The 16,129-nt window shown below is 37.4% G+C and overlaps 1 protein-coding gene across 2 annotated transcripts in view; it reads left to right on the top strand.

Annotated features, from left to right (window-relative positions):
- Positions 1-16,129, top strand: part of galntl6 (polypeptide N-acetylgalactosaminyltransferase like 6) — a 251,525-nt gene that overhangs the window by 20,605 nt on the left and 214,791 nt on the right. The window contains exon 1 of one of the 2 annotated variants that reach the window (XM_039691148.2): positions 6,888-7,008. The exons of the other annotated variant lie outside the window; for it this stretch is intronic. Coding sequence (XP_039547082.2) covers positions 6,913-7,008 — 96 coding nt within the window. The 5' untranslated portion in view covers positions 6,888-6,912. Of the gene's footprint in view, positions 1-6,887; positions 7,009-16,129 lie in introns of those variants that run through there. 2 annotated transcript variants of the gene reach the window in all.

Here is a 16,129-nt window from a genome sequence, read left to right as displayed (position 1 = left end):
AGATTTTGAAATTGCATTGTCTTAATAGTAAAATATGAAGGTTATGGTAACAGTTAATCCAATTATTTCATCTTAAATTGTATTGGCAATGAAGAATTCTTTATGAAATGCCTCCCCCAGTTTCTTAAATGCATGTTTGAGCTGTTTAACTGAAAGCAACTTGCACTGACATATCTTAAAATATGTCGGTGAGATTGTTTTGTCTCAAGATGCACATCAGTAATGTTTTTTTTTTTTTTTTTTTTTTTTTTTAATAAGGCATGTTTCTAAAAAATAAATAAATAAAATAACCAAGGCCCAATCCTGGCCATGTCTGTGAAACCGGACCATAGAGTGTACAGCATATTTACAATAAAAGTAATGCGAGTTTTGTCAATACACATTATGATTGTGCAACAAGCACACTAAAGACCTCTATCAGTATCAGAGTATATGCTGTAATGGTAAAATTCATTTTTGAATGGTATTGATTAATAGAGAAATGTAGTAAATTTTATTTCATGAAGATGTATTGTTTCAGAAAAAAATGTAAGCCTGCAGCATGAACTGAATAACAAGTATGTGACAGGATTGAATTGGTTGCGTTTCTTAAAGGCCTTTGGGCACCGACCTTCAACAAATGGAGGCGATATTGTGTAAACATTAATGCTGGCAACCAGGAAAAGGAATCAATCCGTTTTGACATGGATCTTTTGATTAGAAACTGCTGAGGACCTTTCAGAATTGTTGAAAAAAAAAAAAAAAAAAGTAATAAGGTGCAATTTGATGTAAAATAATATGAATGAGGCCATAGGTAAAGGGCATTTTGCATACTATTTGTTGCTAAATGCACTGACTATAATCAGTATTTACAGCATAATCTATTTATTAGAGGGCACACAGCACTATACTTTTACACTTTCAAGCCAATTATTAAGATTATCAATCTCTACTGTAAGTGGTGTTGTCATTCTTGATGCGGAATCACTTTTCGCCATTGATTTAAAGCTTGCATTCTGTAGCTGTGGGTAGACTAGAGTTCTCATTATAGATCAGTGTTTTTTTTTTTCTTATTGTGGCTGTATTGACAGGTAAGCCAACATCACAATTGATAAAATCAACAAATACACATTTGAAATGTTTTAATTTAAACATTCAACATCTTTTAATTTTCTAACAATACAGAGCTGTTAGGGATCACTATCCACCTTATTCTGCTCTAAACAATGCGTGCTGCCATAATGACGACTCCGGTTGCCAACTTCTGGTTCGAAACTGGTCTATGCGTTTTTGCTATGTGTTTCAGATTGTGTCATCCACACATCGCAAAACTAAATCAAAAAACAAAATAAACAAACAAACTAAAAACATTCATCAAATGTGATCTGATCACGTTATTTTTTATAAAATCAGAGATTAGGGAACTTTTTTTCTTTTCTTCATAACTTCCAAAGGATAGCTGATGCATGTTTTAAAGTCAAGTAAATTTTAAAGTCGCTTTTAGAGCGGTCATGTCCGTAATGGAGAACTGTCACGTTCATTATTTTTTTTTGTCGAGGCCGACCCTTCATCCGGTTAGTAGGCTATTACTTTTGTTTTGCCCAGTGTAATTCATAGAATTACTAAAAAATATTTTGCCACCTAAAAGTTAAAGATTTGCTGTGTTATGTATATTTTGCTCATATTAAATATAAAACGCATGTGTAGACAAAGCATGCCGCACCACCCCTTAAACGTGAAGCCAAAACGTCTTGATCGCCCCCCCCCCCCCCCCAGTGACCGGTCCTAGTATAGGTCATAAACCCCGCCTCCCCGTGTTATTCGATGGGACGTGAGAACAACTAAACAATTAAACTACACTTCACATATCCTTTTTCCAAAGATAGTTTCTGTCATTTATTGTAGTTTCTATCGCTTTAATGTAATTTCAAGTGTTTGTTTTTAAAATAAGTTCGTTTTTACTTAGTGATTTGATGCTACTGTATAAAAACAGTGCTGTGACATCATGATTGACAGCTGTGATTGACAGGTTCTCTGTACAAAGTAGTCACTGAAGCACCAGCTGACTTTTTTCATAATGTTGACATCAGTTTTCTCTGATGGAAAAGAGCGAAGGGGCGTTGTCCATCTTTTTGGTGTAGACTGATATTTTTCTAAAGTCTGGACTAGAGTTCTAGCATTCTATGTAAACAAATACTTCAACTGGAAGTAGAAAACCGTTTTGTCAGTTGAACCTGCAATGAATCATGGGAAATAGAACTGGCGCAGAAGAAGTTGGATAGGTTCATGGCTGGGTTTTTTTTTTTTTTTTTTTTTTGGTGTGTGCTTTTTGCTTGCTTTGGCGTCCTGGAGTAGGTCAGATAAGTTCAAGGCCTACAAACACTAGTAATTTTCCCAGTTAGATTTGATGGTCTCTTTTGACAGGCCAGGACAGCTGGAGTGCTGGGACAGGTATCAAGCTGACCTGTATATGCCACTGCTACGTCACTCATAGTTTGTCACCTGTGGTGTAAATACCCTTTTAGACTGGGTAGGAGGTTTCACACTGACTGATTGTCCTCAGATTCACTCGCACAAATGGGTGTCTTCACTAAAAGGATTTCAAATCCTGACCTGGATGCTGTAATTACTGTATCACAATGCATTGAAGTAATTTTAGGTTGTTTGGGTAATGCTGTCATTATTTATGATTTAGTCAAATCTCTCTTTTTGTAACATTTGTTTACAAATTTTCACTACTTTTTTATTTTTATTTCATTTTGTATTTCTGTTTAGTAGGGCTGGGTAATAAATATCGATTTCTCGATATTAATCGATTCTCATTTTTACGAACCGATATCGATTCTTAAGTCTCAAGAATCGATTATTCATCCTGTTTCATTTGAATGAATGGGATATTGTATCGAAGCTGCGCGCATCAAAAAAAATTGCAATAATCTTTGTCCTTTGTTACTATTGATATGAAGCAAAGTCTTAATTTTCAAATTACATCCATTTTCTTTAGAAATTCAAAAACATAAATAGAGTTTTGGCGCTGTGGCGTGAGATCACTCTGGCGCAGCTGATGAGAAGCAGCAGCGCTGATCTCTCTTCCGGCTTAATAATACCAGTCACAGCGCGAAATAAACATGAATGAGCGTCTGAAAGTGTGTTAAAAGATAGAGTACAACTTATCGAAATTCGTATCATGTCACATTGATTCGCTCAATCAGCGTTTCAACCGTGGAAAGACGTCAGTTAAACAGCTTCTAATCAATGTATCAATCATATTTACCTCAGTAAAAACCCACATCAACACGTTAGTCAGCTAGGAAAAAATAACTACAGAGAGGAGCATTTTGCTAAATATATAGCCAACATTTAAATGTTTATATTTCATATAATCTTCTTAATATAAAAAATAAATAAAAGTGTAATTTAAGTGATTCATTCATTATTACCTTCATATTTGAATAAATCTGGCAAGTTTTTTATGACAGCCACCATTTAAATGTTTATATTTCATATAATCTTCTTATTATAAAAATAAATAAAAGTGTAATTTAAGTGATTCATTCATTATTACCTTCATATTAGGCTAATGAAGCCTAGTAGGCTACAACTAGACTCCCATAGTTTACAGCATTAGTTAAGAGATTTGATTCCCTTGAGAAAAAATGCCATTTATTGTAACTGATATCCAAAATAATCGATATTGAATCGAATCGAATCGTAATCGAAATCGAATCGAATTGCAAGCTTGTGAATCGAAATCGAATCGAATTGTGAAATTTGTCTCAATACCCAGCCCTACTGTTTAGTTTTAGTCAGTTTTAATGGTGCATAAACAACAGTCAACTAACACTCTTGGCGGTTGACGTAGTTGCAAAGTTGCAAAGATAGTAGAATGTCTAAAGTGGTCTGTCGTAATAAAGTGTTAGGAAAATGCTGTTCCTGACGCCTTAAAAAATCAGAGTGAACCCAGACCTTTGAAAAGTAGTGCAAATAAAAAGGCCACATATGAAGGATGCAACTAGTACTGTAACTAATATAACACCTATAACACCTCTGAATCCATGAGAGTGTGTTTCCTTACTAATCATTATGGACAACACTCCTGTAGCCTTGCCATAAGCACAAAGCTGTGGTACGGGACTAGTTAACAAGATGTTAAAGTAAAGCAAGTTTTTTTACTCTGAACTCGGGAACAGAAACTAGCACCTCACACAGACACTGAAGGTGAGACATAAGAGAAAATCTGTAAATTGGGTGATATCCAGCATAACAATTTCCAAGACAGAGTTGCGTTTGTGTTAACAACTTTGTACTTTTAAACATCTCACAAACTTATCAAATACTTTTCATACAAATAGCTGGTATCAGAGAGTGGAAGCTGTTCTTATTTGTGGAAAGTTTCCTTCTCGCTTGCATGAGATAACCCTGTATTCCTATTCAATAATAGATAAAACAAACAGACATACACAAACAAACCTTTTCTGCTTACTGTATGATGGTTAAGTGTCAAGGTTTGTTTTGTGTTTTTTTTTTTTTACCACATCCGGTGCTTTGAAGCATCAAAAGCTTATATGACGTGCTCCTTTTTCACAAGACTGGAGTGTTAGCAAAGTGTCTGAGCAAACAGGAACCAGCTCAAACTGAGACAAAGTGTCTTACTAACACTGCTTTGATCTCCCTTTAATAACCTTCACTTGTCCTTTCAATGTTCCATTGCGCTGGAACAAAGGCTCTACACACTGTCATAAATATATGTGTATTTACAGTGAGGTCCGACATTCGGAGATCACTTTGGCAGTCTTTTTGCTGTGTCCGAAATCACCCATTACTCACTATACGTATAGTGGACTATATAGTGAGCTCGCCATTTTGTAGTGCTGTCCGAATGTATTCACAAGTTTCCTACGCCCCATGAGGCCTTGCGTCAAAAGTGGGCGCGACTTCCGGTTGGAAGTAAACAAAGCGCGATTTGACATACTTGACACTCGTTCATTCAATAGTTGACAGTCATTCAAGTTATAGCGATCCAAACTAGCTAACGATGTGGGAACATAACCTCAACGAAATTCAAAAGGGTGAAATAACAGTACCTTTACCCTCCGCAGTAGTTGATTGGGAGTATTATGATAACATTATTAATAATCAATACTCATCAAGGCATGGTGACAGACAGTTGTGCGAGCTGACAAACAATTAAAATAAAAAATACACACTTAGTCATTGTGCTTTGGAGTTTATTCAAAATTATAAATGAATGTGCTGCTTGAATACATTAACTGGCACATTTGGTATTCTGTCAACACAGGCTTGATCCTGAGTTTAGCTGTAACATCAGTAGCGAACAGCCAATCACATGCTGATAGAGTTTATAGAATATTAAGAATTTAAACAAATGTACACAGGAAGATTCGTCATCTTTTGGGAGGTGATAGAAAACTACAGTAGTTGGCAGGATCAGAGACGGGCTCTGGCAGGATCACTCTGATTTCGTTTTCAGCTTATGTTCAAAACAATCACGTTTAAGCCACTGAACTAGTTTAGTCCGGTTATACATACAACCGCGAACAGCACATGTTGTCCATGAACTCCGTAACACCATCTCTCATAAAGATTTGCGTCTTTAAATAGTAAAATAATTATCCAAGAAACAGCTAGCCTCTTCGCTAACTAACACACAAAATACCATTGGAATGCTACTTCCGCCGCCTCACCGGAAGTTTCACCCACTTTATTTTTTATACAGGAGCGCCCCTCGGAAACTTGTGGATAGTGATGATTATTATACCCTATAGTCCACTCAATGTATCCCAGAATGCATTTTGAAAAGTAGTGTACAACCGATGGTCACTAACCTAAGCCCTACATACCATCATGCATTGCGCTGATCGTAAAAATAAGTTATAATCATGTGTGGAGTAGCGCATTATAACAAAAACGGCCAGAAATGACTTTTAGTTTTTAAATTTTGGAGAAATAAGCTCAATATAATGCAATGTATTTATTTTGAAAAAATATATTTAGCCCAGAGCCGGCGGCACCAGCTGACAGATGATGTAATCAATGGCGCCGAGAGAAGATCGAGTAGTGTCCGAAAGTGGTGTTTCTATTATGCTGGTGAGCTCACTATATAGTGCTCTACTCTCTACCCCCTACATAGGGGGTAGGGAGTAGTGCTTTGAGTGGAGATTTCGGACACAGCAAGGGTTTAGTAATTAAATTTAAATAATAATAAAGTAATAAATAAAGTAATAAATTTACTTTACCGTTCAAACGTTTGTGGTCAAATTTTTATTTTATTTATTTATTTATTTATTTATTTTTATGCCTGCTACCCCTCCTGGGGCATATGCCGCCGACAAGATTTCTCCAGGCATCCCTTTCTTGGGCTTTTCTCTCCAGCTGGCTTCAGATGTATCCAAGGCTATCAGCTGCTCTTTTCCCTTTTGCCGTGGGGATTCCAGGTGAGTGCTTGCCTGGTGATGTTGGAAGCTGGCTTGCGGAGCGTGTGGCCAATCCATCTCCAGCATCGTTTCAGAATCTCATCTTCAGCAGGAAGCTGATTGGTTCTCTGCCAAAAGTCCTGTTTGCTGATGGTGTTTGGCCAGCAGATCTGGAGGATTCTTTGCAGCCAGGAGTTGATGAATGGGTGAGCTTTCTTCATCGTTGCCACTGTTTTCCTCCATGTCTCTTTGTCTCTTGACCTTTGTCCTTAGGCCCAGCTCCTTCGAGCTGCAGATGTTCCTCAGTTGTAGCAAGGCTGCTCTTGCTTTAAATATTCGTGCCTTGATGTCTGTTTCGTCAAAACAATGAGGTTTTTCTTTAAATTCTGTCATACTCAAAAATTCCTGTAGAGAGCAGTGTAGTGTGGTGACTGGGCAGGAACCATTGAGAGGGTTTGTTTCCAAGGGGGCACAATAAAGTGGTGCACCACAAGAGCACATGCAGGTGAAAAGTTTGGAGAATATCTCTTGCTGGACTTGCAACGAATTTCACCCACATTCAGTTAAAACTAATTCAAACTTGAAGACGCAACTGGTATGAACATGAATTTATTTATTTATTTTTGATGTAATCTATAAGTTGTAAGAGATCAGTATTGTGTTTTAGCATATTTAATGGATTTTACTAGTTTGCTTGCTACATTACTGATTGATGCTAAGATTTTGTATGATTTGGTGTGATTTGAGGGAAAGGTGTTTAAGTTTGTTAACATTTATTTTTTCTTGTCAAAGTATTTTGATTTAGTTGATTTATATTGAAGGTAAATGAGACGTTAAATGTTAGTTCAAGTAACATCTTTGTTATATTAATGTGTGTTTTTCTTTTGTCTATTTTTATCTTTAAAAATTATCAACCTGTTGCAGATCTATTGCTGATCTATTTCTGACCTATTGCTGACTACTGCTTCTGCAAATACCTCTGCAATCCCAGAAAATAAACAGTCGAGTCAATGAGTTGCTTTCTATTGCGTCCTTCAATGTTTGAACGCCATATCAAGTTTGGGCAGAGCTGAATAAAAAAGTGGGAAACTTGACAATGTCCGCTCTCTTCCACTCTGCTTGTCAATGACACTGCCCAGGTAGGTGAAGGCCTCCACTTCTTCTAACGCCTTTCTATCCAACTGGACTGGGTCGTTGTTGGTGTTATTCACCTTGAGGATCTTTGTCTTCTGCTTGTTGATGTTCAGATCTACTTGAGCAGACTCTACTTCTTCTCCTGCATCATCTGTCGGGTGTCAGATAGCATGGCCAAATCATCTGCAAAGTCCAGGTCGATTCCTGGATTCCTGTTCTTGTACGTGCCATTTTAGTCTTCATTATCCAAACAATGGCTAGCAAGAAGAGAAAGGGTGAGAGCAGGCATTTCTGATGGCATCCTCATTTCGAAGGTCTCCTTAAGCTTCCCTCCATGGACCACTCCGCTGGTCTACCATCTTACGAGTTTCGGTTGATGTTGACGATCTTGGCTGGCACACCTTAATGCTGGAGAAGGTTCCAAAGGGTACTCCTATCTAGGCTGTCAAAGGCCTGCTTGTAGTCTACGAAGGTGATGTAGGGAGAAGAGTTCCACTCCAGTGACTGTTCGACAATGATACGCAGGGTTAGCCAACTATGGTCGCAGGTTGGTCGCAATTTCCATTGAACTCTATTGGTAACGACGGAACTTGCGACCATAGTTGGCTAACGATGCTTTCGGGAAACGCACCCCAGATCCGTACAGGATCTGTCTTTCTGGAAGCCTGCCTGCTGGTCATGGAGTTGGGTATCCACCTGATCCTTCATTCTAGTCAGGATGATTCTATTGAACTCTTTCCCTGGAATGGACAGTAGTGTAGTCCCTTAGTAGTTGTCACACTTGCTGAGGTTGCCCTTCTTAGGTAGCTTTATAATTTATCCCTCCTTCCACTCCGTGGTGGCCTGTTTCTCCTCCCAGGTTTTCTTGAACAATGGGAACAGTATCTCTACCATTGTTTCCAGGTCCGCCTTCAATGCTTCTGCTGGTATGCTGTCTGGACCTGTTGGCTTGCCATTCCTCTTCTGGCTTACTGCCTTTCATATCTCTTCTATGCACATATGCAGTCTATTGTTAGATCCTCTGCTGATGGATTGATGGTTGGCGGGTTTGCTGGCATTTTTTTTTTTTGCTAGCCCCACGACTAACCCTTCTCCTTTCTCAGACCGGGCTTGGTGAAGTTTTGTGGTCAAATATCTGTATTCATTTGATAAAAAAAAATCAGAAGCCATTAATCATTTCTGAATTAAATGGTCTAACAGTAATATTGTGAAAATGTAATGTTATTACAATAACTGTTTTCTATTTTAATACATTTGGGGTGAGCAGGACGAGGCCGAGGGCCGTGAGAGAGCGGTGGCGGGATTGCTGATGAATGACACCTGTGAGATGCACCAGTCTCGTATCTCTCGCCATCTCCACTGTCGTCGCTCCTCCTTTATGCCTCCGCTCCTCCGTTCGAGATACGAGACCGGTCCGTCTCACAGGTGTTGCTCATCAGCAATCTCTCTCACGGACCTCGGCCTCGTCCTGCTCACCACAACATTTTAAAATGCTATTTATTTATTTCATGGCAAAGTTGAATTTTCAACATCATTACCCTAGTATACATAATATTTCAGAAATCATTCTAATATGCTGATTTGCTGCTCAAGAAACATTTTTTATTATTATCTATTTTGAAAACAGTTGTCTGAAAGTGTTTTTGTGGAAACCATGCTAAATATTTTTTTAGGATCCTTTGATTTTCCTTTGATATCCTTTGATACTCTGATTTTAGAAGAGGTTCACCATAATTGCTATTGGTGGTTAGTTTGATTGTAAGTGTACATGTTCTGTGGGATGGTCAAATGAGGTGATTTTAGGTGCTGCTGGTACTGTACATTTAGAGAGTCCAAAGCCACTACAGAGTGTGCTCATTACTGAGTGTGCCCTGTGGTGACCCTTACTGCCTGCTGTGTATGAGGGCTTCTCTTTTTCTCTTTGATAGTAGAGATGCACTGGTCCTCATTGTGCCGATCTCCTGCTGAGTTGCTTTATTCGGCTAAGGCCATACACATGTCCCTGAGAGCCACACAACTATGCACAAAAATCTCTCTCCTTTTTTTCGTATACAAAAAAGTGTTTGTTTGTAGTATGTATGCATGTTTTTCTATTTCATTAATGGATAAACATTCTAAACCGGGAATGAAAAAAAAATAAATAAATAAATATTTTGGTCTTTTAACCCTCTTAATCAGATTAGTTTTGAATTAATCTGCAGAATTCAGCCCCATTTCTCTCATTTCCCCACTCCCTGATTCATGTTAACTGTGACGTTAAAGGGTAGCACATGAAAAGGCAAATTTTCTAAGAATTTACTTTTCAAAAATGTAATTAAAAATGTCATTTTTGCTTCTTTTTTTCTTTCACTCAGCCAGCCATTACACCCAGCCAGTGAAAACTTATTTTTAATAATATTTTGAAATTAAAATGTGTTAGTTTAATGTTTAGTAATTTCACTCTATGCTTTTTGTCATTTTTTTTTTTATTTTTTTTAAAGAGTGCTATTTAGGTTTAATTTATTTCTGTTTGTTTATAATTGTAGTGCTTCAACTGGTTACACTTTATTTCGATAGTCACTTTAGACATTCTACTAACTATAAGTAACTTTTCAACTACATGTCAACCAAGTGTCATTAGAATATTAGTAGGCTGTAGTAGACTGTCAGTAGACTGTTAGGTTAGGGTTAGGTGTTAGGGTTCAGGTTAAGAGAACAAGTTGACTTGTAGTTGCTAAGTTACTTACAGTCAGTTGAATGTCTGTTGAGGGACCAACAAAATAAAGTGTTAGCAGATATTAAGCTGACAGTCAACTAATACTCTACACTCTAAAAAATGCTGGGTTGTTTTAACCCAACTTTGGGTCAAATATGGACTAACCCAGCCGTTGGATTAAATTTTTTCATTACATTTTTAACCCAACATTTCGGGTTTGTCCATATTTGACCCAAAATTGGGTTAAAACAACCCAGCATTTTTTAGAGTGTAATGATAGTTAGTTGACATGTAGCGGCAAAGTTACTTATAGTTAGTTGAATGTCTAAAGTGGACTATCAAAATAAAGTGTTACCCTTCAACTTATTTTTATTTCAGTTTACAGAGCGTAGTTTAGCTAGTTCTGGTTTAGTTAATGATAATAACCCTGCACCCAGCAGAAAAAATAAAACAATTAAACCACTTAGGCCCTCAAGGTTTCCACATCTGTGTGAATAGAAGTGGTTGTCTGTCACTTGGAGAGTCACACCTTTTATAGTTGTCAATCCCAAACTCTGACTGTATGAACATAGCCTATGTTTGCTAGTGTTGCTCTGCATTTACGAATGCTTGAGAGTGTCTGTACACAATTTTTGAAATCCTGAATATGAATTATGCATTAGAAAGGAAAGCAATTATAAACCAGCTTTATTTTGTAATAAAACACTGTTTAGATATAATGAATGCACTTTCATTTCTGAGCTGCCAAAGGTGGTCTTGGCAAAAAGCTGTTATTTGTGGGGAAAGGCTTTTTAGAAATAAAAATCAAGCTGCAGAAAGTAATTAAGTGCACTATAGTAATAAGAAAACACCATATTAGGGCCCGTGCTCAGACCGCAGATGCAATGCAGCTTGAAGCCAAAGGAGTTGGAACAGCGAGACACTTAAACGGTAAATTCGAGAAGAGGCTGAGCACAGCGTGTTTAAATGCGCTGAAAAAAAAAAAGCTTTTCAGCTGTTGTTGAACTCCACATTCAGTTGGGCTAATTAGATTTTCAAAGCTCACAGTGTGGCATATTTGCCTCTAATCAAAATCATTCAACATATCAGTCTATGTTGATATTCTATGCTGCAGCCATTACTGTCAGAGGTAATGATGTGATCACAGAGAGTGGAGTCAGGGAAGGCGCGCTCACTGTCTTCTGCATGTATCCCATTTTTAACCAATACGACTCTCATTGAATTAAATTGCTGATCTGAAGCCAGCCACCTCACTTAATTTTTGTCAAAGAAATAGCAGCATTGGTCTCTAATCAGCCAGTTTGACTGTTGCCTTACAGTCTGGTCGACATTACAGTATATTCTTTCCCAAAACTTCCCAATTAGGAAGGATTATTTTGTTTTACTGGACATTTTAGAGGCATGCAATTCTGAAATTGATGATACTACAATAACAAAACCATTGTGCAGAAAACTGGTACCCCAAATGTCTCCTCAAAACCTGGAAAGGCAACACCAACAAAATATGCGGTGCAAAAGATGATTATCTACAGAAAATCTAAATTTTTGTAATGCTGGTTGAAAGTCTCCTCATATCCCGATAGCCATCACTATTTGAAGCAGTCTAAATGTGTTTTTATAAATATGTGATGCGATCTGGGAAAACCCGTCGGATGTAGCGCTGGTACGTTTTCAGTAGAGTCTAAATATAGATTGAATGTCAGTTTTTTGTCAAAATTGGGTTTTTATTAAATTATTATTCTATAACATCTTGTGTATCATCTCTGAATATATCTTGGGGAAATTCACTAGTTTAGTGCAGGGAAATAGCAATTTATAATGTCCAGCTGAAAAACGGCGGAGCGGAGGAGCAAAAAAAAAAAAAAAAAAAAACGGACCTACTTTATATTAAGTGGCTTTTCCACATAACAGAATAAAGTCCAGTCCTGGGTGAACTACAAAAGCCCGCAAGTTTTTATTTATTTATTTTTTTATCCAGTATTATCGTGTTGTGTGATGCAGAGCAGAAGAGAACAGTAGAGTTTGAAGCTGCTCGTGTAAAAGACCTTGCTCACCTCTCAATCGTCCAGTTTCAAAACGGTTTTCACAGGTTGAATTTTAAGTTTGTAAGCTTTCGAATGATACCTAATCAATAATGATTACTAAAATATGTGATACGAAAAAAAGGCAATAAAAAGGAGCACCAGTTGTCGCGCTAGCAGGACGTGGCCGTTAATTAAACCTGTTTTTCTCAAAATTCCGTTTCTGAAAATCATAGCGATCAGCCGACTTCAGATAACCATAGCTTCAATCATGTCATCAGTTCATTAGTGTTATTTCATACGAATGAAATGATACAATGCATTCCATGTCAGTCAATGTGTGTTTACATATCACTGTGCAGCCTGTTCACTCAGACATCTTACATCATCAGCGTTTCACTTACATTAAGTAAGAATGGCAGGCAAACAGCAACAACCTAACTTTCCTTGACAATCTACATTTCAGGTTTGACAGGACAGTTATATGTACTGCTGACTTATATGCAGATAATTCAATGAGATGTGTTGCCACTATGTCCTAAAACTGCACATGAATAAAGTTGAAATACAGTGCATTTTTTCCTTTGTCAACAACAACTTGCTTTCAATGCTAGCAGGTTAAATTAGCATTTCCCTATCACCTATTGCACCTTTAAAATTACTTTTTTGAGCTTTTTTCATCAAATAATCCTAAAATAAAATAAAATAAAATAAAACAATCACAACAAATGTATCACAAAAATATTAAGCAGCACAGCTATCTTCAAGATAATAATAATAAATGCTTCCTGAGTACCAAATAATTTTGACACTGAAGACTGAAGTTATGGTTACTGAAAATTCAGTTTTGCCATCACAGGTTTTTATTTTTATATTCAAATAGAAAGGTTATTATATATTGTAATATATCACAATCACAATATTACTGGTATCAAATAATGCATTGGTGAGCATAAAATACTTCTTACCCTTTTTAACAAAAAATATTAAAAGAAAATCTTACCGACCCCAAAAGTTAGAACCTTAGAGTACATTCAACATTTTGAATCTATAGGTTACCATGGATTAATTAAAATGACAAACAAATAAAAAAATCACCCCATTTAGGCCATTGAGAGCGTATGCATGGAACTATAAATCGAATATCATAAAAAGGCTAAAGAATATCATATTTTTTAGATTTTGTTTTTATTCCAGCTACTAATTTCAGCCAACACTTGCCATTTATGTATCAGACAGTATGTATCAGACAGTTTGTGAATAGTTCATGCTCGCTCTCTTTCTCTCTCGCTCTCTCTCGCTCTCTCTCGCTCTCTCTCGCTCTCTCTCGCTCTCTCGCTCTCTCTCTCTCTGTGTGTGTGTGAGTGAGAGAGAGAAGCCGGAGACTGCTAAATTCTACTCTTTTATCTCATTCATAGTACATATTGTTTTCTGAGGTTTCATAAATTCATAAAATCCTCCTTGTTCCCATTTCTTCAATATAGGTATTACTGTCTCTAATACCCCCCTTACAGAGGGTTAGAACAGTGTAGTGAGAGAGAGAAAGAGAGGCGACAGTGGAAAGAAAAATATATTTAGAGTTTTTAATTTCATCTGTGTGTGTGTGTGTGTGTGTGTGTGTGAGTAAGAGAGAGAGAGAGAGAGAGAGAGAGAGAGAGAGACAGAATCACGGTGGCTACTTCTCTGCTCTCCTGTAATTTCAGCAGATGTTTAATCTCTCTCCAGAGCAGATGAATGTTGCCCATGCTGAACAGTTTAGATCTGGAGTCTCTCTCCCTACAGGCCACTGGAGGTTAATGTAAATATCAAACTCAGCAGCGTGTGACTTTTAGAGCATCACTGCATTTCTCAGCACCATTTCTTTTACACAGATGCCCTGAATATCCATCCAAACATTTAAAACAGCACTGTTTAAAGGTGCAGTGTGTAATTTTTAGTGACATCTAGCGGTTTGGTTGTGAGTTTGCACTAAGGACTCTGCCCACTGCTCACCCCTCCCTTTCGAAGACGCTACGGTGGCTAAAACGGGACAAACATATCGTCGTCTGAGACAGCAGAGAATAGCCAGAGTAAGCCGAGGAGTGTGTAACATTGTCACTGTTTCTGTGCCACAGTCCATTATAAACCACATCATGGATAAAGTTTACAAAGCCATAGTCAGGTGAGGATCGAGGGTCTTAATACATAATATAATAACAGTAATCAGCTGATTGTCTCACAAACGTAACCAGCACATTTCTCTCCACATAGCTAACCCATAATACAGTGAGGGAGAAGAACCACATGAAACTATGCAACATATTTTTTTTTCTAACAGGGTAGTAAAAGTTTATCTGGCTAAATGTGAGCTATATTGTGGCTGAGCTGGTTAAAGCATAAAGGTTTGTTTAAACTTGATGCGTCCGCATGAGCCCAAAGGTGTGACATGATTGTAACAGCGTGCACGCCACCGCATCCCCCAGACACCATTTACTACACACAATAGGCTTTTTTTCTCTGATTTTGACCACTCTTCGCGATCGAATTAAAATGCTTCCAAGATCGACTTGTCGACCGCGATTGATGGGTTGGTGATTCCTGTAACAAACTGTTTTACAGTCAATGACAAGTGTAAATACTAATCAGCTGTCTCATAAACGTAACCATCACATTTATCCCCACATAGCAAAGCCATAACACAGCAAGGGAGAACTAAGTTAAATGAAACAATCCAACTACATATTTTACACCACTGACAAGGGAAAAGTCACTACTCACTGTGTCTATGGCTAGCTTCTAGCTTTCTGTGGCTTCTCTTTCAAGGTAGTGAGGTAACACGCTCTGTAGCGCTGTTTGTTTGCTGTCGGCTACGGTAGAAACATGACGTCACAATATGTCGACCTTCTTAGAAGGGAGTGCCCACGGTTATGTAGATATAAATGCCTCATTCTAAGGTAATAAAAACATTATGGTTTATTAAGTTCTTTATACACCACTGAAAACATTATGGATGTCATATGTGATGCGATCTGGGAAAACCCGTCGGATGTCACGCAGGTACGTTTTCAGTAAGGTCTAAATATAGATTGAATGTCAGATTTTTGTCAAAATTGGGTTTTTATTAAATTATTATTCAATAACATCTTGTTTATCATCTCTGAATATATCTTGGGAAAATTCACTAGTTTAGTGCAGAAAAATAGAGATTTATAATGTCCAGCTGAAAAGACTGTTTCTCTTTAAGAACACGCAGGCGGAGCGGAGGAGCAAAAAAACAATATCTCCCGTTTAGCTCTCCTTCTCTTAACACTACAAAGACAGTTCACCTATGAAAATAAACCACATAACAGAATAAAGTCCAGTCCTGGGTGAACTACAACGGCACGCAAGTTTTTATTTATTTATTTATTTTTATCCAGCATAATTGTGTTGTGTGATGCGGAACACAAGAGAACAACAGAGTTTGAAGCTGCTCGTTTAAAAGACCTTGCTCTCCTCTCAATCATCCAATTTCAAAACGGTTTTCACAGGTAAAATTTTGTGTTTGTAAGCTTTCAAATGATACCTAATCTGTGATGATTACTAAAATATGTGATATGAAAAAAGTCAATAAAAAAGGAGCGCGAGTCGTCCCGCTAGCAGGACGTGACCGTTAATTAAACCTGTTTTTCTCAAAATTCTGTTTCTGAAAATCATAGCGATCAGCCGACTTCAGATAACCATAACTTTTGTTACAGACACACTATAAAATAAATAAAAACAGATTTGGAAAGGGCTCGAACCCAGCTTTAATATTGGTCTCAAAACCTGTAATATGTCAAATTTCACCATGTGATGGGTTTTCCGAGATCACATCACATGTTGTCAATATCTGATTGCACCTTTAA

The sequence above is a fragment of the Pimephales promelas genome, chromosome 6, assembly GCF_988280905.1.
Source record: "Pimephales promelas chromosome 6, fPimPro1.hap1.1, whole genome shotgun sequence".
NCBI classification, from domain to species: domain Eukaryota; kingdom Metazoa; phylum Chordata; class Actinopteri; order Cypriniformes; family Leuciscidae; genus Pimephales; species Pimephales promelas.
This window is presented reverse-complemented; position numbering and strand designations above follow the sequence as displayed.